General features: G+C 36.9%; 1 protein-coding gene across 17 annotated transcripts in view; it reads left to right on the top strand.

Moving 5' to 3' along the window:
• The window catches only part of GRIA2 (glutamate ionotropic receptor AMPA type subunit 2), a 97,311-nt gene that overhangs the window by 26,943 nt on the left and 46,794 nt on the right, over positions 1-23,574 (top strand). For all 17 annotated transcript variants that reach the window (XR_012775527.1, XR_012775526.1, XR_012775529.1 and 14 more), the window contains exons 3-4: positions 17,289-17,528; positions 21,693-21,889. Coding sequence is in view for 13 of the 17 variants with exons in the window: in XM_075500396.1 (XP_075356511.1) it covers positions 17,289-17,528; positions 21,693-21,889 (437 nt within the window). In the remaining 4 variants the exon portion in view is untranslated. The remainder of the gene's footprint in view (positions 1-17,288; positions 17,529-21,692; positions 21,890-23,574) is intronic.

Here is a 23,574-nt window from a genome sequence, read left to right as displayed (position 1 = left end):
AGCAATGAATATACAATGAAGTCCTTCAACTGGATAAATTACACTTTTCCAGTGATGATTTTGCAGTTGTTCTTTCTTGGCTTTGCCTTTACCTTTCACAGAAATTATTCTTTTTTTTTTCCCTTTACTTTTTCATCTGCTTCCCTCTTTCCATTTGCAATTAGCAGTTTTGCCTTTCTTTTCTGGCTTCTTTATTTATAGAAAGTTATATTAGCTCAGTCACTCTTGTCATAAACATCCTCACACTGTGGAATGAGATAAGTATAAGGTACATCTAATGGTACTGAAAAAATGAAAAACAGAATTTTGTACAGTCTGCTGTGAGAACATTAGGGCACAAGTCTTCTTTGATCTACACTATACTGTATTGATTTAACTTTTAGTCCACTAATTAATATTATGACTGTTTGGCCTTTATTACAGCCTTTGAAAGCAAGTCTAATATTTCAGCTAAAATTTTTTTGCTTGTAGTGAAGGCTTTATTTCTTAAGGAGTATTCCAGAATAAGAGTGTCCACAGGAGAGTTATGCTGTCATAATCAAAAGAGTGTCATTAATTCTGGTACAATTTGTGCTGGTAATAACTCTATAAATACAAGTTCTTAGGTAATTATTTTTTTTAAAGATATTCATTATTTTAAGGTATTGGAAAGGGGATTTTTTTTCCCAAATACCTCTCTATGAAATGTTACTGAGGGCTTAAACATAAAAACCCACCCTGTAAAGGTGTTGCTGATACTATGCAGTAGCTGCAGCTTAGCATCCATTAATGATAATGTGTAGGTTAAAAGACTTGCCTTTTGCAGTGATTGAAACTCTGAGATTGTCTACGCAGACATAACCAACAAAAATTAGGATGGCTTAGCTAAAGTAAAAAAGTTAATGTGCATTTTAAAACCTCCCAACAAGGGCATGCTCTGGTGAACTAAACCCCCTTCATTTCTGTATGTTAGTGCCTAAAGAGAATTTTAACGTACTTTATGTCGTTTAATGTTACAGCTTTCATTGCTTAGCTCCCATAGTGGATGTGAGACTCCTTCATGACTGGTGAAAGTGTCTAGTAGGAGATGCCAGTGGGTCAAAGACATGGTCCTGCCCTGGAAGGAGAGTGACTTAGATGAGAAGATTTCTGCAGTCTTAGTCATCTCTACTCCTTGTGATTTTGTATAAAACTGGTAGGAAGTTTTTTGAATCCAGTCAAAAAGTTGGCCATATGGACAGCTTAGAACTCAACACTTACTGCAGCGCTACTGTGGTAATAATAGAAAGGACTGAAAAAATTAAAAAGGGCAAACAAAGAAGTTGAAAGTAAAAGAAAATTAAGCATTACACTATTCTTTGCATAAATCATTCTTTAAATTGTCATTTTTAATGCAGTTTCACAGCCTGAGTTGGTATCGCCCAAAAGGAATCTGAGACAGAATAAGCTTTTTAATGGAGTATGTATGATAAACACAGGCCAAGTCACATTTTTACATAAAAGATATTTATGTAAATTATTAATGTTTTATATTTATGTAAATATTTATGTAAAGTTTATTAATGTTTGAGATGTCCTTTGCCTAAGGTACTTAGCACATGCTTGCTCAAAATTTGACTTTCATGGTTGTCATTTGAATTTGTCAAGGTAAGCTGTGAACAGTTACATTTACATAAAAAAATAATTTATTTCCCATATTTATGTGAAGCAGGTTAAACCTTTTGCCATCAACAGTGTTGTTTAGCCTTTTGTGTTGTATCCCTGCTCCATATTCTGAACTTTTATTTTACACTGAGGGTTATTAATCTATTTTGGCATTGTTGTGTGGAATGCAATACTATTTTTCTCTGAAAGCTCATGTAATAGGGCCTATTTAGGGCAAATAATTAATTAATTTTAGGTTAAGTCCCTAACTGGGATATTTTACAGCACATTCTACCTTTTAAACTAGTAAAAAAAGCAATATAAAATATTTTATATTTTTGAGCACAAAAAATGCATACCACCTTTGAAATTAGCAACTATATAATGAACGACATGTCTGCAGTATTTTAATGTACACCATATTTACCTAAGTAATTCAAAACAAAAAAAAAGTGGTCCATTTACTTTGAAAATATTTTTAAATTGTCTTTTGAATATACAAAGCATACATGTTTCTTATGCATTGCATGCAGATTTCATAGTCATGAAAACAAACCTGATTTTTGTGTTAGGAGAGCATAATTGTCTGCAATTGTTCTTGGCACAGGTTTCTACTTACATGACTTTTAAGATACTATAAGCTAGTGGCTTCAAGCCTCAGGATACTGTATTAAGCAGAAAAGGAGGAGAGGTTGTGCCTTACTTCTGACTTCCAGCAGCCTTTGGTTTTCTTCCTTTTTTTTCTTCCCCTTGTTCTTTTTCAAGTCAGCTTCAAGATACTACATGATTTATATTTACATTTACAATCAGTTTACTTAACTATTTTTTTTGTCTGTAATTCTTGTAATTTTTTTAAAACCTGTAAATATGTATCTTTTTATGTTTTGCCAGCTACATATAAAACCTGCAGGCTGCTATAAAAATACTTTTATTTTATTTGCAATTTTATCCCCATTCAAATTAAAAGGGAACAGTTCCTATGTTCACTCCTGTTTGTACTGGATTCGGTTCAACAGTATGGGCTAACAGTTGGTGCAAAAAAGTTCTGCTGAGGGAAGAGATCTGCATATAAATTGATCAAGACATATGGTTCAAGTGTCTTATAAAGGCTCAAGATTTCTCTACCATTCTGGCAGTCTGTCTCCATAGTAAGGGTTGATGAAGTATTTGACTAGCACTTATTTGTCAGAAGATAGGAGATAATGTACATTTTGCTGCTCTGTTATTTATCATTGTCTAAACAAATTTATTCTTGCTGTTACATAAAATATCTTAGTAAAGCTAACGACTATGAAAATGGAACTTTGTTCTGGATTCATTAAAAACAAATATATCTATGCACGGAATTGCTCTGCCTGATGCTGTAAACTCATAGCTGTATAAAATCATTGGCGCTCCAGCCAGCTCATTGAAACCTCATTTTCAGTGGGATTTACTTTGGTGTCTGCAAGGTGGTGAGTTATGTGGGGAGTCGAGCCCTGATGGCTGAGGGTGTGTTGGGCACAGAGCCCCATCCTAGAGCTCTTTGACCAGCGCTGGTACACTGAGGCACGCTGGATTGCTCCCAGGGTTTCCATGGTAGAAAGGTTTTCTATGCCTGTGGAGAGTGAGGCTTCACTTTTTCCTGCACAGAGCCATTCTGTATGTTACAATGGTACCTTGAATTAACCAAGTGCTATTTGCACAATGGTGAGTAAGCTTGGATTATTAAGCTTCTCATGTTTGATCTGCTTCCTGTTTCAGTAAATAGCAAAACTTCCAATGACTCCAGTGAGAATAAGATTAAACTGTTACTGTATTTCATATGTTTGCATAATAAAATGGTGGTTCTTGCAAATATTTCCAATGATAATTTCAGGTACTGAAATGCTAGCTCTGCTCAGGACAACTCTGAAATTGGCTTTATCTGTTTTCTGTGTTTCATAGAGGATGAACTGAGGCACTTCTAGTTTTCAGGGCAAGGCATTTCACAGTATCTCCAAAAAAGGATGCTTGATGAAAAGGTCAAAGAGCTGGGGGAGGGGGAGAAATCCCAATACTGATTTGTAATAGATTCAGCTAGGTGATCTACAACATTTTTAGCGTGCCTTAATATGGAGAGCAGCAAAAACGTCTTTATGTGTTTGAGCCTTTCCTGATTTATGAAGCATTGGAGGGTACCTGTGATACTGTAACAAATTGGCAGTGTTTGTCTGAAATACAGAAGCCTTTCTGTCCATTTGTGGTCCTTTAGGGGGTGAAGCCTAGTAAGCTCAGAGGACTTCTTGAAACAGATTGCTTCTAGCCAGATGGAAAGCAAGGGAGAAAGACTGCATTAATGGTGAGGATCTAGTTCACAGGCAGAGCACCTGGGAAGAGCCAAGACTGGGGAAAACCTGTAAGCTGAAATTTTCAGGTTTGCCTCACTGATAAGTGAGCCAGAATAAATCAAGATTTTGATTCCATATTGATGACTTTGTTTCAGAGGAAGTTGGAGAACCCGTTTGCTGTTGGTCAGACACTGTAAATTTGTCCTTTTAAATGCATTATCCTTGTTCTGTGGTTTATATCACTGTCAATGAGTTTTAAATCAGGCCTCGTTCTCCAAAGGGAAATGTTTTTAAACAGTACCCAATGTAATTAAGTATTTTGTCATATGCAGGTGTCATTTAGAATTTCTGTTTGTTTATTGTAGTAAACCCTAAGTAAATTTATACAACGGAACTGACATTGAATATGTGATTAGAAGACCTGATTTCAGGTTTGTTGCATGGGTCATGAATTCAAGTGAAAGAACACCTGTGCTTTAGTGGTGGCTTGCCACCTAGGATGAGCCATATGGTTAAATAAGTGTTATGGAACAATCTAGGTGGCATGCCACAGCTGAGATCTAGGCATGCCCTTCACTTCACTGCTTTGCACGCCATATGCTACAAAATGCTGTATTTTGTTGCATTACATGCTGATCAGGTGTATTTATAGATGCTATTTTAAAAGCCTGATGCTGTATGCGTTAGAATGCTGTATGTGCAAAAACTGATTACTCCGGGCAAACAGTGTCAGATACTAGATTACCCTGAACAAAGTTATAATGTAGGCAGCATTTCAGTAAGTGTTGCTTACAGAGATAAATAATATTTTTAATAATCACCATTTGGAATAATCTGAATGTTGTTTCCTGATCTAACTATGGAAAAATACCAAAACAAGAAAGCATACAAACCCCCCAATGATATCAAAAATTTGAAATAGCTACTGAATTTCAAGTAGGGGAAACACTAGAAAGCATCTTCTTCCCTTCAGTATTGGGATAGAGCAAAAAGTCTTAGCTGTTTAACTTGAACTTCAGCAGTTGTTCAAGCTGTTGTTTCTTAGCTATGAAATTTGTGGTCTTCATCAATGAAAGAACAATGCCTGTGACATTCAAAATTTTGTCATTCTGATATTTCTGTGAGGAGGCAAGAAATATTTTCAGTCTACAAATAAAACCAGTTTGATTTGCCAGAAGTAGCAGAGGATGTTAGTAGAGCTGAGGCACAGGAATTTTTTAAACCGTAGGAGCTCAGTTGTGTTTTATAGCTCTGAAGTCTAATTATTCAAGACTGGACTACTATCTCTGCAACGCACAGCAACCACTCCAGCTGGCTTGTGCTAGAAATTCTAAATAGCCACTTGTAAGTGTAACAAATGAGTCTACAAGATCTACAGCATGATTTACTGTATTTTGCAAGTGCCTGGTGTTCACTTCATGAAACAGACACTCAAATCATGACACTTGTTTGAAAGTCATGAGTTTTTAAAAATAACAGGAGAGGTAATATTTCTCTGGGAAGTGATGCATTTAGGATTATTTCAATCAATTAGGACTTCAAACAAAACACCAGATGCTAATGGTAGGACTGTGCAAGATGTCAGCATGGGTAAACAGAGTATCTTTTGGTTTTGGGGGTTTTTTTTTGGGGGGAGCTGGTGTAACCTGTTCGTATATCAGTGTGAAAAATTAAGTATGTGTTAAGAACAGGGAGTTAAAGAAGACTTGAAGCTTAATACTTCTGTTCTTGGGGTAAACTCCATTTTAGAGTGTTGTCAGTGAAAGAACCCAAAATAATCAATTGACACTAAATATACACAGCCCAACATAACTAGTTCTAGTGGTATGCCATCATATCAAATTTTACTTCTGTCCAAATGGAAGTATGTTTTTCATACCTGCTGAAAATACAGGGGTGCCTCCACATGAGTGATTCAGTTTGGATTAACAATGTTTTTTTTTGAAGGAAACTTCCTAATCAAGCCTGACTCTGCTGCCTGGTTCTCATTATGGAGTGGTTTAGGAGCACAAGGAGCACATTCTTTTTGAATTAAACTCAACTGGAGGATGTGTTTCTGGAGTTCCACCAGTGCACTCAAACTGCTACTGGGCATTTAGTCTACAGGGATGACCTAAAGTTAGACCAAAGTAAAACCCGTGAAACCCATATATTCAATCTTCAATACCAACTTTCCATTCTACAGATGTGCTCCTAGGGCAGTGTGCTGCTTGCTAGCATAGATATAGTTAAAGGCACAGTATGAATGACCAGAGCACAGTATATGCTATCAATAGGTCTCCAAGTGGCTGGAGCATTCAGGCTAGATCCTTAGTCCGGCCTTTTGATGTGCAGTGCAGGTGGTAATTTTTTTTTTTTGTAATGGCAGTAATCTATTTCTAGGGGGCTTATTATCAGCTGCTTTAAGTTGATGCATCTCCCTGAACCTGCAGCTTTCTGGAAGGACACTATATTAAATACTTTTTTCTGATATTTGATAAAAGGAGAAGTGAATCTTCATTTCTGTGATGTAAATGTGCCTGGAAAAGACCATTGTTTGGGCTAAATCTGTGCCTAGAAGCTCTTAACAAACAGGGTCAGTTTCAGGTGACTATTTGCAAGGGAAATTGCAAAGCTTTATTTGCTTTACTAAAGCAAATTTACTGAATAGTATTTACTAAATAGTGTTGGTAAATATTTTAATGATTGTTTATCTCAGTTAAATTATGATAAAGTTTTAAAGCATAAAACCAAATCCTTATGGTGAAAAAGCTCATTTTCTAAAAATGAGTTACTGATCTTACATGCACAGCAGAGTTTTCTGACACTGAGATCTACTTTGTTCAGCTAAAGGAAGAGGTATGGTTTGAAACTATAAGGCCATACAGGCCATGTCTTGTCATTTTTTTTTTTTTGGTAATGACTTGGGCTCACCACAGAAACAGCAGTTAGGGTGGGTGAATAGCATATTTTTATAAAGCCCAATCTAGTAATCCTGTAAACCTCTGCAAAAATTTTATACAATGAGAGAGCATACATAATATAACAGGAGGTTTGCTGTAGAGAACTTAAAGGCCCAGAAACTGTGACCCTCAGACACTATCACAATGCTGAGTGGAAACATGTTTTCACGCTATTTTAGATGTTGGACAGGCTTCCTCTGTAAATGATTTTATTTTTAGTTTGGCATCTACACATAGCGTGCAGTACAATATAGGTGCTCAAATCAGCTGAGCTAATAAAGGCAAAACTTAGAGGTTAAACAGTGTAAAACTTCACCTAAGCTAATTAGCCCCAGTCCTGTGAGATCTGAACACAGGAGGAAAAAATCTGGAACTGTAATTTCAGTCACAGTGTAATATATTGTAATATTTTCCACTTTGAAGGATGACTCATTGCTTTGTTAAAGTAACTGGTAATGATATGCTTTATCACATCTTTGTAAGTTTTGGTTAACAAGAATTTATTCCACTGGTGCTAAACTGAATTTTCCTGAATAGGACCTAAAAAGTTAGAAACTTCTAAAGTGTTTTGAAATGCATCAAGTTGTTAAAGATTAAAGGAGCTAACAAAGGAGAGGCAAGGAATACCAATTTTCTTCCTGTGCTTGCAATGAGTGCTCATTTTACTTTATCATTTTAAAGCTCTCCATGCTGTTTTATTTTTTAATAACTTCTCTTAATTAAAAAAGTCATATAATCAGGACAATAAGCTGTTCACCAGGGTGTCCTAATTAAGAGGATTTTACTGCTTTTCTGATTTGTATTACTAATAATGTTTATTGAATTGTATTTGAATACTTCACAAAAATAATGTTTCTGTTATTTCTACAGTCATTGAAAAAATAGGGCGTGCAGGTAGGAAGGTGTGTGATGTGAGTATTAGACCATTTGTAAATACAAATAAAGCCTAGCAGTTAGGTTAACAGCTGATTATCCCAATGAATGTCATAAATCTGTAAGAGGTTACAGGAAACTAGACTATGTCTGGAAGTGCAGCCTAAAAAGCCACAAAAAAAATCACATGTACGTATAAGCCACCCTTTGCTGTGGGGCAGTGGTTTAGGTTGGAAGAATGCTGGGTGGAAGCTGTTGCGGGTGGAAGAGACCCATCGTTTTCCCTATGAGGGGTAGAAGCTGTTAGACCCAAGACAGTGTAGGAAATCGAGGTCTCTTGTCTTGCTTATTGTTACATTTAGTAACAAACATTAGTTTGTGTGAGATACTCCTCTCTGTGGAGTTATGTTTATGCCAACATTTTTAGTTAGGTGATTTATTTTAAAATCGGGTTCTGCCATCTGGAGGGACTGAGACCTTAGGATAGGTATGACGGGATATGTATGACGGGTTGTTGCAGTACAGCTGCATGCTACAGTGCTAGCTGCGCTGAAGTGACAAGATGTAGGCTGGACTGTGTTGGGTGAATGAAGTATGGACTCCCAGTTGCATCATTTCAGGGAGAGATATGTAAGCAATAAATGTCTAGGACTAAATATCTGACTTTCTTAGAATAATGTGTATGGCAGGTCATGAGTGACCAGTTGGAAAATAACAGTTTGTTCCTTTAAAAATATAGTATGAAGTCTTCTGAGAGTAATAGATCACTTACATATTTTCTGCTACACCTTCTCTGCCTCAGGAAATCCTCTTTATTCCTTATAGCAGTTTCCTTAAGATTTATTCCAATTTTTTCTTAGTATTTTTACGAGTCAGCCTCAAGAGTCTTTCTCATAGTTATCCCTATCCTTCTAACAGAGAAACTCAGTGCTGAAACTGTTTCCTTTTAGATGGTGTTAGGTGTTCTCAGGCAATGTTAGACAACCTGTTCAGGAGTGATTGTTGGCCCTTCTAGCTCAAGAAAAGAAAAACAAGTTTCATAAATTGAATCCCAATCTGCCAACTTTTTAACGAAAAGTAGTTGTACCTACCAAGTTAGTTTTATCCCTTTCCAAATCCTTTTACAAGTTTTCAAACACACAGTTTTACACAATGACATTTTCTTGGGAATTGGAAGATGATTAGTTTAATGAAACATAGAAAAGGGATGCTTCCAGCAATGCTGACTAAGGGGAAGAGGAGATGATGAGCGTTCTGTTGTATATAACATTTCTGGTTTGAAAAGCTTGTGAACATGGTCGTGCTAAAAATAGAGAACCACATTTTTAGTTGGGATAAATTATATTGGCTCTGTTAAATTCAGTAGAATTATGCTGATTGCACAAACTAAGAGCCTGGCCCTGAAAGACCTGACTTCTCCATGACTTGAAGCGTGGCTCTGAAAAGCCAGTAGTCTTTTCTTAGATTTGATTACCTGCTTCTACATCTAGGAGGTAGTACTTTGTTGGAAACTCACAATTTTGTGTTACTGCAAGGTTGTAATTGTTGGGAAAGGTACAAACACAGTCAGAAAGCCAGACAGGCAGATTTGCAAGGTGAGTTCTTAGATTTGAAGGAAATAAATGAGTTAAATTTTATGTGATTAAATGGAAATAGCATGGTTTTTATTTGGGGTGGTGGGAGGAGAGAAAGAAGGGAGTCAGGGGAGAGAAGCTTCCCGATTTTTAGAGACAACAGTTTTTTGGAGACAAGATGAAGTCACATTTCTGTTATTTAACAGAGTTGCCAGGTCACCACATTCAGGGTTCAGGAAGCGTTATATCTCCTTCAGCTAGCAGTAATGGGGATTTAGACAAATACACTAGGATCCTAACAGTGCTGGGAAGAGCTGTGTAAGAATTGTGTGGAATATGGGCAATTTTTTTTCATGAGAAGACTTGCATTGCATTTTAATTTTATTACAGGAATCTTACTTTATTCGTAAAAGCATAATTGTTTTAACATGGTTCTTTCAGTGGTGTTTGCAATGCATCATAGTAATTGTCCTAGCAATGAAGAAGACTTTCAAATGCTTACAGTACACAGCCAAGCAATATGTAATTGAATGCAACTGTCATTGAAACACTGTTTTTCTGACCTGTTATTTCAATCTGAACATGATGTTTATTTACCACCTTCATTATTGCAGCATTAGTATTATAGAGAAGCTGTGCCATATTGTCATGTATTTTCCTAACAGATGGCCACTAACTTCTTGAAGGCTTTTTTGTACTTGCTTAAAATATACTATATTGGCACAAAGTTTCTTTCCTCAGTGTGAAGTATGATTGACTGGTTGAAATAGATTCATCTGCCCCTCCTCTGGTCTTTGAGCTTGTTTCATACTGCAGCAATCCAGGTTTTTACTCTAATTTTGCACAATGATCAAAGCCACTTTTGCTAATAACACAGTGTGGAAAGTTCCATTAGATTGCATAATCTCTGAACAAACAGTTCAGGTCGTAAGAATAACTGAAGACCACATTTCTGCCAGAAGAAGTGGAAAAACATCCTTCGTACCTGCTCCACCACAATTGTCCTCCACAGACATTCCAGCCTCAGGATTTAAATTTTGCTTTCTTCCCTCTCTGAGGCTGTGAGGATTTCTCTAGTTGTCTCTGTGCAAAACTGAGGCCCCCTTTCTGTTACAGATTGTTTTTTTGCTAACTACCTGCTATTGATCTAAGTTGTCTTTTGTGCTTTAATGCTGAATGTACAGGTGAGGAACTCATCACTGAAGTATTTATGAGGTCCATATCATTCTTTATTTTTGTGTGTGAGCTCAATATTCAATGCTTATCTTTCCCAGTGAGGTCTGTTTTTTTTACCATGATATATATATGCACAATCTGCAAAGAGGAAAATACACAGTTTAAATCAGTATTGAATGGCTATAATTCCAGGCATGCAGATTTTCTTAAATGCTCAAAATAAGATAAAAATCTACGTTTATTGGTGCTGGAATTAAAAATTGCAAAAAGAGACAAAAAGGAAGGTCTTTTTCTGGATAACAAAACACTGAATTACATAGAAGTATAGCACATTTTTAGTTCTGATTGCGATTGATGTTTTAAGTGGCATTGATTTGCCTCTCAGCTTTGGTAGAGCATGCCTTGGGATTTTAACATGCTAGCCTTTATTTGGTTTCTCTGTCCATTTTTTATTGAATCGTAGCATGAAGCTTTGGTCCATTGTCTTGTCTTTTGGTTATTATGCTTTTCTTTGAGCCTTGGGGAACTATTTTTTCCCGATTTTAGTTAGCCTACCATGGCCCTAGAAGAAGTAACTTCATCTCAAGTTGTGCTGTTTAAGTACATACTCCTTCATGGTTCTAAATAACACTTTGGGTGAACTTATGCGATTCCCTATGCCTTATTCACTCTTCCTGAAGAGAAGTTTACCCCTCGCATCTAGAAGGTAATAGTATAATCTGAATGGGTAAAAGAGACCATGCAGATTATATATAACATTACTAAAAGAAAAATTCTTTTGTCTATAAAAGTGTATACAATATGCTTTCTGCTATGCTTCAATTTTCTTAATGGCTTTGGAAGCAATCCATGTTGTTTTTTATTTTCATAATGATTTTCTGATGCAGTTTCAATCATATGTGAATTCTTTCGGCAGCTGTGGTTCTTGCTTATTTTTTGGTACTTTTCTTCCATCTATTGTTTGTGGTTTCTTTCTATTGTCTCCTTGTTCTTAATGTTGCCTTTCAGAAGCTGAAATTACCAACTTGGGCATTCAGTTTCCGCGTCTTGTTCCTGGCTACTTCCGACTCATCTATCAACTTTTCAGACCAACGAGCATTTCCTTTGTGTTTTGGCCCTCTTTTGCAGAGGCAGTCTTTGACTCTTTCTTTACACTTGTGCCCTATTTTCTTTCTCTTAGAAGTAAGAGAACGATTATTCTGTTGGGTGTGATTAAATAATATGCACTGAAGACTTACTTCCCTATGTTAGTATTAAAACACTTTTGTTAGCACTATAGTAAACCAAGTTAGTACCATAAAATAACATATAAAGCCACATTAATACTAGACAGCATTTAAAAATCTTAAGCACTAAATGGCAAATACTTTCTCAGTCATTTTAAATTTTTATATTTGGGCAGAAACCAAGTATCAAAGCTCTCATATAAATAAAAATGTAGAAATGCTTGGAAAAGTTAGAATAACGTTAAGAGTCATAATAACACTTTTTGAAAGTTTACCTATATGTAGGTACTATTAGGCATTTGTTTCAGCAAGTTAAGTGAGTATTTTGCTAATTTTCTTTTTCCAATTTAATTGTCCCTGAACGTAAACAATGATTAGGTTCATTACTCTCCCTTTGGAAAGGAAATCTTGGCTAAGGAAGACTTGATCTGGAATAGTTTCTAAGCGTGTGTATTCAAATGCAACTATTTCGAAGTGATTTTTTGCCTCTAAAGATTCAGTTCTTCAGTCATGAAAATGAACTATCATTCCTAAACTAGCATCACTTCATTGTGTAAAGCTAAGCATATTTGTAATATTTTTGTATTTTGAATTTTCAAATGTACTCTTCAGTTGGCACTTTTTGAGTCTTAAGTACAAGATGGTATGCATCACAGAAATATGTTCTTTATGATGAGAGGCAAAGAATGTATGTTGCTGTATTTCTTTGTTTCTGGAGAACCAGTTATGGCCACAGGGCTAAATAGCAGGTTATCCTGCCTATAGAGTTCATTGACAAAACAGGATAGTGAAATGGATAAAGTGTGAAACAGAGAAATGTATGAGTGCATCATGGTAAAAAGGAGGTCTAAGAAGAAATAGATGTAGTTAACAATAGAAAAGTTAATAATTGAGCAAGTAGTTTTGTCTGTCCTTTGACAATGCACCTATTTCTCATTGCAGCTTAAGCTTAATTTTGTTGTTGAACAAATCTGGACCCTAACTTTTGGAAGAAAAGACTAGGACACATTTTCAGTGTTCTGGAAAACAAGGGCAAACTAGGTTTTTGCCTGGCTATGTTAGTAGAAGAACAAGGAAAAGTCAAATATAAAATACTTAATTCTTAACTATAACAAAACCTTCTGGGAATTGTTGTTGCTCGGGTACCTTTAGTTATTTATCCTGTTTCTTGGAATTCCCAGTTATTTGCCATTTTAGGCGAGCCTCTCTGGAAAAGTGATCACAAAATGGGCTTACTATATTCTTGCCGTCTTGTTGCTAAGTAGGCCATTGACTATTTCTAGAAAGGACAAAATAAACCCAAAGAAAAACAATGAATATAGAAGAGCTTGAAAGAAATTAATCCTGGCAGTTGTTTCTAATGTCTTTATTAAAGTAGATCTTTCATGTTTCAATGGCTTATAAGTCCTCATCATCATGATTTTTTTAACCTAATAACTGTGAACAGCTTGTGATTCACCATTATAAAACTAATGTCTCCCAGCAATAACAACATGACTGTAGACTTAGTCTAAGGTGGGAATCCTGCCAAAACCAATGACACTTTCTGCATTATCCACTGGATCACCATTATATATTTAGAAATACCATCCCTTCTTTTCCCACCTGCTCCTGAGAGACCAAATGCCCCAGAACAATTGCAAGCATTTGTCTCGAGACAAAGTCTAAATGCTTATTTTTAGCAAGTTTTTATTACATGGCACAGGTGCCCTCCCACTTACCTTTAGAGGAATTTCACATGCAAAAGCACAGCTCTCGGGTTCTTCAGTGTACAACCGTGACACTGATCACTGCTGATGAAAATTTAGTTTTACCTGGATTAAAGTTGATCCTCATTTTCTGGCTGACCCACATAGTTTAATACTTGCTAACGTGTGTTATGTCCTTAATTTCAAGATTTCTGTTAGAAAGAGTTTTGATCTCACATCCAGGGGGCCCTAGTGAATTAAATGAGAGTGTATATCTGTGTGGCAGGTTTCTTAATAATTTTAAAAACATAAAATGTTCTTGCTTTTAGCTTAGTATTTGTCAGGGCTGAGTACACGTGTGTGTGAGATTCAACTTTTAAGCTGCAGCTCCTGTATGTAGCTAGAACTGCAGTGACTTGACTTACCCAGCTGGAGGTGGTGCTTCGTACTTGTATCTTACTTTGTGCAGGAGAGGAGATCAAAATTCCAGTTTTACCCATCTTGCCCAGAAGATGACATATATATGTAAGGACTGATGATTTACCAGGTATAAAGATTATTAAATGGAGAGCCGTTCGCTGTGTTAATCCCAGAGAACTGTGTTTGGTCAATAGGCAGTAACTAACTAGTGAAGAGAGGTAGTATGAGTTTGTTTCATGTCAGGGAGGCTGTTCAGTTTGAAAGAACAGGAGTTTTCTTCTGAAGAGTAGGCTGGTTGCACGTTTGTGTCGCTGAAGGGGTACAGAATTCCTTCACACCTTTGATTGCAGGCCAGTGGTACTAACAGGTCTGTCCTGTGGGTGGTAGGTGGAATAACGCCTTTTGCCCTGTCATGGGTTTATCCCAGCCAGATGCCAAGCACCCACGCAGCTGCTTGCCCACTCCCCTCTACCCCCAGTGGACAGAGGAGAGAATGGGAAGAGCAAAAGTGAGAAAACTTGTGGGTCAAGATAAAGACAGTTTAATAAATGAAGGAAAGATGGGAGAAAAAAACCCACCCCGCTGATGCAAAGGCACCTATTCACCCCCTCCTACAAGCAAACTGTTGCCCAGCCAGTCTCCAAGCCCCAGCCACCTTGGAAGTCAGAGGCCCCCACCCTCTTCTTCTTCTACCCCAGTTTAATGGCTGAGCATGACACTACATGACATGGAACATCCCTTTGCTGAATTTGGGTCAACTGGCCTGGCTGTGTCCCCTCCCAACTTCTTGCCCACCCCCAGCCTACTCGCTGGGATGGGCAGAGGGAAAAAGAGAAAGCCTTGACACTGTGCAAACACTGCTCAGCAATAGCTAACACATTGATTTGTTAGTAACGCTGTTTTGGCCACAAATCCAAAACACAACACCTTATGGGCTGCTATGTGGAAAGTGAACACCATCCCAACCAGACCCAGTGCGTGCCCACAGTTCATGTATGAAGCCTAGCATAAGTAATCTGCGCTCTTTTTATTTGCTATCACAAATAATTGTGATGATTTTTTTGGTTTTGTGTTTTTCTTTGCCAAGTGTAGTGGTTTTTTTTAAATGCAAGTTGAGATCTATTTAGTTACATGAGTTCAGGAGCCAGGACAGAGCCTTAACTAAAACTTCCCAACAGCACGGGCAGATTGGACTTCATTACCCCGAAGATGTTTAGCCAAGGCCTGACAGGTCCAGATCTCTCCAATGTCAGGAAGGGGAGGAAAGGATGCGGGAGGAACTGAGACAGAGACTGGAGTACAGTGCTCCAAAGAGCCAGACTTTTCTCTATTAGGGGTGGCAGCGGTGCTTCCGAGAAAGCACCATCTGTGGTTTTCAAATTTTCTGCTGCAGGCAGCTGGCCCTGGTTGTTGGCTGTTGTAGGCAGTGTTATTTCATCTATGCCTAAAACCATTGACTGGTGATTGAAGAAAAGCAGTAAGTGTGACAGCAGATATGATAGCATCCTACAAATCAGCAATACTGGCATAAAACTTTTATTTTTCAGTGATCCTGGGTTGATGATGTTGCCTCTTCCATCTTACATGCAGCATTAAAATGATACAGAAGATGCCAGTAGTGTGCCAGTAACAGTCTTCTGCGGAATTCTTGCCCAGGGATCCAAATGTAAACTGGTGCTTTATTTTAATGTGCATTTTTGAAGGTGTATTATAAGCCATTGACACCTTTTATTGTAGCAAGTTCAGAAAGTATTTAGCCTTCGCTGCAGATGGGAAACAATTGTTCATGAGTGTGTGGGGAGGTAGTGAGTTGGTTTTGTTTCAGCAAGAGCATAGTGATTTGGAATAGAACAAGGAGTTACAGTAACTTAAACAGAAAATCTATTCAGAAAATTCACAGCCTTTTTCAGAAACCTTTGTTCAACGTGAGCAGTGTTATACCCTTAATACACTTGAGATAAATATTGGAACTTTACATTAAGAGTTGTAGTTGGAATGGAAGAGGTCTGACCATCTTGTACCCTAGCCCTGGAAAACCTGCAGCATCCTTTTGTAAAGGGGTATTACTCATCAAGTTTTTTAATCACTTGTATTCTCTCACCTGAGGTGAAATTCTGACCTAATTAAAGTTAATAGGTGATAACTGTTGAATCTGGCAGACTCAGAATTTCACCCAAACTGTTTAGGTGCTTTTAATTGGAGTATAGAAATAATTAGGGTATGAGAGATGACTGTGGCAGCAAAGATAGATAGGGAAAGCCATGAAAAGAGAATAGCAATGAATAGTAACAGGCACAAAGGGATGTTATTTTTAAAAAAAACCCTAAAGATGTGATAACTTTTTAAAAGAGAAAATACTGTATTAATTTAATTCAAATCTGAGGAATTTTAAAAATAAGTCAACTTGGTTTTGCCCTTATGTGGATTATATTCAAGGATTAGTGCACTAAATAGTTGGTCAAAGTTAGCTTCAATTACACTGTGATTTATATCTATAAGCAGGTCAGGTGTAGCAGGGATTGCAATGAGGCTGACTCGATGTTTTCTCTAGAAGGATGTCTCTCGTTCAAGGTGACTATGTGAAAACCAAAGAATTCATAGGTGATAAATGAGAATTAATCAGAGATGAACATTTCCTTACTGTACCCTGGTTTTAGAACTTAGGCACTAGCATAGCCTACAGTGTCAAAGAGAATAACCCAGAAGAACTAGCTTTTTTACACAGGCTGCGGTGGTCAGTAGCATTCATCAGTTGGCTTGAATTGTCTCCAGTGATAAAAAGTGAATAATCAGCATGTTATTTACACCTATGAGGTTATTCTTTCTGCAGCATGACCGCAAGTGTCATCCAGAAGGACCAGCTTTTGCTGAGTCCTACGAAGCAGGAATTAAAATCATGCCTTGAAATGGAAGGGTTTTAAAGCAAATCAGCTTCTCACTTTTCTGCTGTTAATAGATTTGCTTCTAGTTTTGGCTTTGTATTTCCCCAAATGGAAAGTTATTTAAGGTATTTTGCAAAAAGCTCAGTGAGTCTTGACCTCAGAGCCAATTTATTTTTAACATGACAAAAAATTATCTATTTCCATAATACTATGTGTGGTCATAATGATTCATTTTATAAATTACAGCTGCCATTGGTGTTTGCATCACTGTTCTTTACAGTATAAATTGAATTTAAGAATAACTTGCTGAGTTTTATTTCTAAATTAATTGTCTAGGAATGTGACCCACATCCCTGATTTTTGTTGTTGTTGTTCTTGCTTTTAGCAGAAGCTTTATATTACTGATTGATAGTACTAACAAATAATAACCTCCATAGCAGAATATTACTGTTTTCTCCCAGTGTTTATGTGATCAGACAATTTCATTATTTCTCATAAATACATACATGATAGACTTTTCAATAAATTTTTTTAAAAAATTCTCCCACCTAATTGTTCTTCTTTCTCCTTCCTAGTCTGCTCCCAGTTTTCAAGAGGAGTCTTTGCTATTTTTGGATTCTATGACAAGAAGTCTGTAAATACCATAACATCGTTCTGTGGGACTCTTCATGTCTCCTTCATAACTCCCAGCTTCCCAACAGATGGAACACATCCCTTTGTCATTCAGATGAGACCTGACCTCAAGGGAGCTCTTCTTAGCTTGATCGAATACTATCAGTGGACCAAGTTTGCATATTTGTATGACAGTGACAGAGGTAAGATTTGGTACTTCTTACTGCATGCTGTTTGCTAGATGTATCTCACTGAAATGCTGAATTAGTATTAGAAAAGTAAATGAAGAAAGGAATATTTAGCTGCAGCAAGTGTAAGTGTAAGGTTAAATTTAGAAATGAGCTTTTGGGACAGAAACAAAATTGTTTAAATGAGAATGAAATTATTGCAGTATGTATTAATAGGATTGCAAGCGTGTGCTGATAAACAATGTGAGATTAATCACATGTTGTAAAACAGTTCCTATGAAAAGTTTTTTGTCTTTTTTTCAAAGCATCATCTAAGTTGAAAAAAACCCATCTGAGCATGAAGGGCAATCTACTACCACAGATTCACTCCACACATGCAAAATCGATAGTTGGGTACCAAGCAAGCAAGAATCTTGGATGCAGTCCCTGCTTCTTTGGAGACTGCTTTTGATAAATACTCAAGTTCCTCTCCTCTGTTGAGCTTAGATTTTTTTGTTGTTGTTATTGTTGATAAACCCAAATCCACTGCTTGTGAGCAGTTTATTCTGTGATACAGCCTTCTCAAGTCCTATGCCCTTTTATGGCTCTAGTAATAATAATGTAACAGTATATGAACTGGGAACAAGCACTTGCAAATTGTGGTATATTAATTAGTTTTCTGAGAAGAAGCAGCATTATACAGAAGTGGGGTTTTTTTGACTGCCCTTTCTGGAATTCCATTATTGTCGTTCTGTTTTCAGGTTCTCCTTGCCTAGTAGTCCTTGGCTAACTTTTTTCTATTCTCACCTTCTCTTGTTCCCTTTAAAAAGGCTATTTTGTGGCTCACCTGCATGCTCATTGGTCAGAGTTGGATATTACATGCACATTAAGTGGTAAGATGCCACTAGATTTAAAAGATGGTTATACCACACCATGATTTGTTGAGTAATGGGGTGACATTAGATTCTCTGCATTCTGATGCCATTTTATACATTGTGTTGTTCTGAAGCTGAAGTGACCTCCTCAAGACAGTTCTTTGTCACTGTTGTAAGCACTAAAGTTAGAAAAACTAATAATGGTATGTAGCCTCCAACAGTAATGTCATGTGGGACGATGAACCCTAAACCCATTTCTCTGGCAGATCCTTTTCAAATTCACATTAGAATCAGAAACATCCGCTTCCACAGATGTAAAACTACATGCTTAGCAAATACTCTGTCAATCAGCTAGCAGCGTGCAGTACATGACCTGCGTGGGATTTATATTTAGGAAATACTGAAAAACACCTAGTTCTTCTTGTGAGCTGCAGTAGCTGAATCTGGCCGGGAAAAACAGCATGAAATTGTTATTTGTAGTCACCCTTCGGTTATGCCTTTTTTTTCTTACTTGTTTGTTTTAATTGTGGCAAGGCACCCCAGTGATAACAAGCTCCAAGACATGAAACTCCTACCTTTGTGTTGAGTAAGTCGTTGCTCCTCAGTGGTCCCACTGATTGCACAAGGTTAACCTGCAGAGTCAAGCAGTATGTAGTCAGCAACACTGACATCAAACCCTGAATACATAGGGTCCACAGTTCCTCTAAACACTTTTGCGTAAGTGTTAATGTAGTGATAGTGACGTATATTTAGGGAATGATACATAATTTAAAATGTTTCCACCTTCAGGAGTGAGATAAAAAAGGCAAAGAGACTGACTCTTCATGGAAGCTGTGAAAGCTAATAGGAATTAGTTTGATGACTTATTCCAAAAGAATAATTTATTGCTACTTTTACAGCTCCTCTGTGGTTAGGGGCTGACTGGTTGAAGTGCAGGGCAATTTCATATCTCATTCCTGTCTATAAGAAGTAAGGCCATTCAGTATATGCATGTCCAAGCTATTACTGGCTTAATACGGCAGTTGCTCTCATATAATATGGATTAGTGTCCTTTACCCTCCTTGCCTCCTCTGTGTTGCCAGTACTAAACAGTGGGTTTTAGAAAAAGTAGTGACATTATTGGAGGCTTCTATCTGTAACAGAATTGCTATTTTACTCAGCCTCTATTCAGTCCTCCTTTTCAGAGCTCACTGAGTTAAGAGTTTGTCTCATGATAACCAAAACATGTTCAGGCACATGAGGTTCCCAGCAGAAGTATTCCTGCAGTTTAAAAAAAGCAAATTAAGTTGTTGGGAGTTTTCTCCTCTGCAGAGTTCCACTTCCGCTACCACTCTCCAGATACTTCCACGTCCACGGAAGTATTGCTGTGAATGCTTTTGTTTGTTTGTTTTTCATTCTTTTGCAATGTGTTATTGCTGTCAGAATAAACTAAACTGAATGGGGATGACAAATCTGCCACCTATAAAAAGCAAGAAATCCAGGCAGCCATTTGACATCTCTGCAGAGAGCACCCCAAGAAAAGGGAGTCCCTAGGAAGAATGGAAGATCAGAGGAGTATAATATAGAAACCCTTTGTAATGGATAGTATTAACATTAATAGCCCTTATTAATTTATACCTAACTGAGATTCTGAGTTCTTCTGTCTCAGAGGAAACATATAGACAGATTGGAGGACCTGAAGTCTTCTGAATGAGATCTGAAACAATGATTCACGTTATATCTGTTTCAGTTTAGGGATTTTTTTGTAGTTTATTTTTTAAAATTATTTTAAATTACCATGTAAAACATTATTTTGAGGTATAGACTTATTTTAGTGCTTTTTAATGTTTTAAGATACTCCCTACATCTTTTAGTTTGCTTACATGAATTATCTTTTCCTTGTAGCACGCATTCTCCACATTTATCTTTAACATGTTATAAATAGTTTATATGTACCCTTGGACTGTAGTTATCTATTATTTTAAAATAAATATTCATTGCATAACATACAAAACTTCATATCAGTCTTCTTTAAAGACGACATAGAAAACCAGAACTATTTGAGATAATCATTTAATTTGTGCTTTTGGAAGCCTGCCATTTTCTACCTTTGCTGATGACCGGTTTTGTATAGTGCTGTATGTCATTACCTTTTTCACTGATAAAGCTGAATTGCTAAACGCTGACCAATCTTAATTTAATGATGTATTTACAAACTATGAGACAAATTAATTCTTAGTGCTTTCTTTCTATGTTTATGGGCATAAACACTATTATTTCTCCTGAGAGTTATACCTGAAGCTTCCTTTACATACCAAGTCAGAAATTTGTCTCAAAGAAATGACTCCTGGTGTTCTGTAGTTTCAGGGGAGATGAATGTGCAAAAATGTCAGTTGGCTTGTGAGAAAGTCTAATTTTCTTTTTTTCTATAATACTATGTGCTATCCTTAAAATTGCTCTCTAGAATTATGTAGAATTCTCTGGAAGGAATTTAAACGTAACAAGTCTAATTCCTGTACTGCTGGAAATTGTTAAAATGGTATTTGTTGTATAGCAGAAATTCATTTCCAGCAGTAATTTTCATGTTTCTATACACTGTTATTTAATCCTTGAAAAGGAAAACACGTCAAGTAAAATCAGTGAAGATTTTACAATGTATTGTAGGCAGTTGCAGCTATCCAGACATGACAGCCATTACAGCTTCCTGGCAGGAATGTGCCAAAAGGATAAAATGGAAGCAAACTTCTGTAGACTGCTTGTAGGGGTTAGCATTGAGCCTACTTATCTATATGGAAAAATATATCTCGGCACATGTTCTTTCATAACCAGGGATATGACTGTTGGCAACAAATAATAACTCCATTAGCACCACTTCAGAACATGGGAATTTTGCCATAGACCTCAGTGAGGTCTGGGTTTAAATACAGTACTGCTCATGCGCTAAGAACAAAAGCAGTTCAGTAGCCTTTGTAATAAGTGGCTGCTTCTCTTGCCATAAATTGGATCCCTTCTATCCTAGAAGACCTCTTTTCCCAGCATGTGGAATTCCAGCAGTGGATCAGTGAAACTGGCAAAATCCCATTCTGAAGAAGGTTGAAGCAAAACCAAAAGGTTGTCCTTACAAGGCTCTACCCTGATTCATTGCAGCAATGTAAATAGAAATTTCATGCCATAAGAACAGATTGGGCCCACACATATCTTCATTTCTGAGTCCTAACAATGTGTGGTCGGTCAAACAAGTTAGAGGGAAATCTTAAATAAGTAATCTCATAAATCACATTCTAGAAGCTTGTTATTCCCGAAGCTTTATCAGTCATATCTTCTGTTTTCTCCTGTGCTTCACTAGGCTTATCAACACTGCAAGCTGTGCTGGATTCTGCTGCTGAAAAGAAATGGCAAGTGACTGCTATCAATGTAGGAAATATTAACAATGACAGAAAAGATGAAACTTACCGTTCACTGTTTCAAGATCTAGAGGTAAAAAAGGAAAGGCGAGTGATTTTGGACTGTGAGCGTGATAAAGTCAACGACATTGTTGATCAGGTTTGCTATTCTCCATTTTTCAGTGGCAACAGTTAGCTATATCCTTTAAGTAAATGTAATGAGTTCATTTCTCTTGATCCTATTTTTTGTGATTATTACACATCATTTGGAAGTGACATGTTTGTATTGAGGACCACATATATATCAGGCAGAAAGTGAACATACAAATGCTATAATCCCTCCCTTTGCTCAAAGGCAAGATAATTCTATCTGGATGATCCCATATGGTTTTATATCCTGATTGTTTAAAAAAGCCAACAACAACAAAAAAAACCCTTGTTAAGGCTATTTCACAACCTAGGTAGTATATTGTATTATATGTAGTTGATACACTATTATATATGGTACGTTATACATAGTTGTATTATGTCTAGGGATTAGTTCTCCTTACATCTAGAAAGTATTTTCTACTTCTGATGCTTTTTCCAAGAACCTTTTACATCTTGGGAAGGTTGTATCAACAGCTTCTCTTTTCCATTTAACTCCCTTTTTAGTTCATGTTTCTAAGCTCTTTGTCACTCGTACTGTCCTTGGGTCTCTCTTCATTTTGTCTCCCTCTTCAAGTGTGTTAACCAAATTTGGATGCTGTTTTCCATGTCTAAGGCCTCCTGAGCTTTAAACAGAACAGAAAATTATGCCTTCTCTCCACCCGCACATATATTATTTACCAAAATGGATTTTATTTTAATTTTCTTTTTTACAAGAGCATCACAGTGCTCTGATTCAAATTATTGCCTTACCTTTAAGTCCACCTCTTCAATCCTGCTGTCTAGGAAGGTCTTACTGTCTCTGTATCTTACTACTTCTTTTCATGCATGCAGAGCACAATAGAAAATTCTAAGGATAGCTCCCTGCTGGCTTGAGCTTGACCATGTGAGACTGTGCAGCATCTGTAGGGATATTTCATCAGAGTGTAGATGTATTGGTTTGAAGCTTTTTTGAAGGGCTTGTTATTTTGGTTTTTGTTATGAAGGTCATTGCATTTTGGAGAGACTCAGGCAATGAGCAGTGTCCTAAATGGAGTGCATTGTTATTTGTCTGTTTTATTTGGAATTCTTATCCACAAAGTGTTTCTCAAATTCAAATTGATCTTGAAAATTAGATCCTGTTCTCCAAAGCATTTGCAACCTCCCTATCATCTGCAGTTTTTTAAAATCATATTTTCTGACTTGTTATCCATGTCAGGAAAAGTACTGAGTAGAACAATGCTTGAGAGAAATAGTACTTACAGGTCCTCTTCAGCTGGTTCTGTGTGGCTTTTCAAACAGTTGTTCACTTACCTTACAGTGACTTTTTGTCTTGTCATGTTCCCTTAAGAGCTTGTAATGATGTCATACAGGACAAAAGCCTTATCAGACTCAACTTACGTCACATCTGCTGTTTCCTCATTATCTATTAGGCTAGCTGTCATGTCAGAGAAAGGAAAGAAATTGCTTTGACATGTTTTGATCTTGACAAGACTATATTGACTGTTTATTATCTTATTATCCTATAGATTCTTTTGAAATTAAGTATGTAACACTCATTATAATCTCTTCCCTGATATGAAAGTTTGGCTGACTGTAAGTTTCTTCAGTTTCTCCTTCTACCACTTTTTAAAGTCAAGAACCCTATTTACCCTTTAGTTACCACTCATTTTTACTATGTTTGTTTAGAATCATAGAATCGTTTAGGTTGGAAAAGAC

Source organism: Mycteria americana, chromosome 4, assembly GCF_035582795.1.
Source record: "Mycteria americana isolate JAX WOST 10 ecotype Jacksonville Zoo and Gardens chromosome 4, USCA_MyAme_1.0, whole genome shotgun sequence".
NCBI classification, from domain to species: domain Eukaryota; kingdom Metazoa; phylum Chordata; class Aves; order Ciconiiformes; family Ciconiidae; genus Mycteria; species Mycteria americana.
Note: the sequence above shows the minus strand (reverse complement) of the source record. Positions and strands in the feature narration are given on the sequence as shown.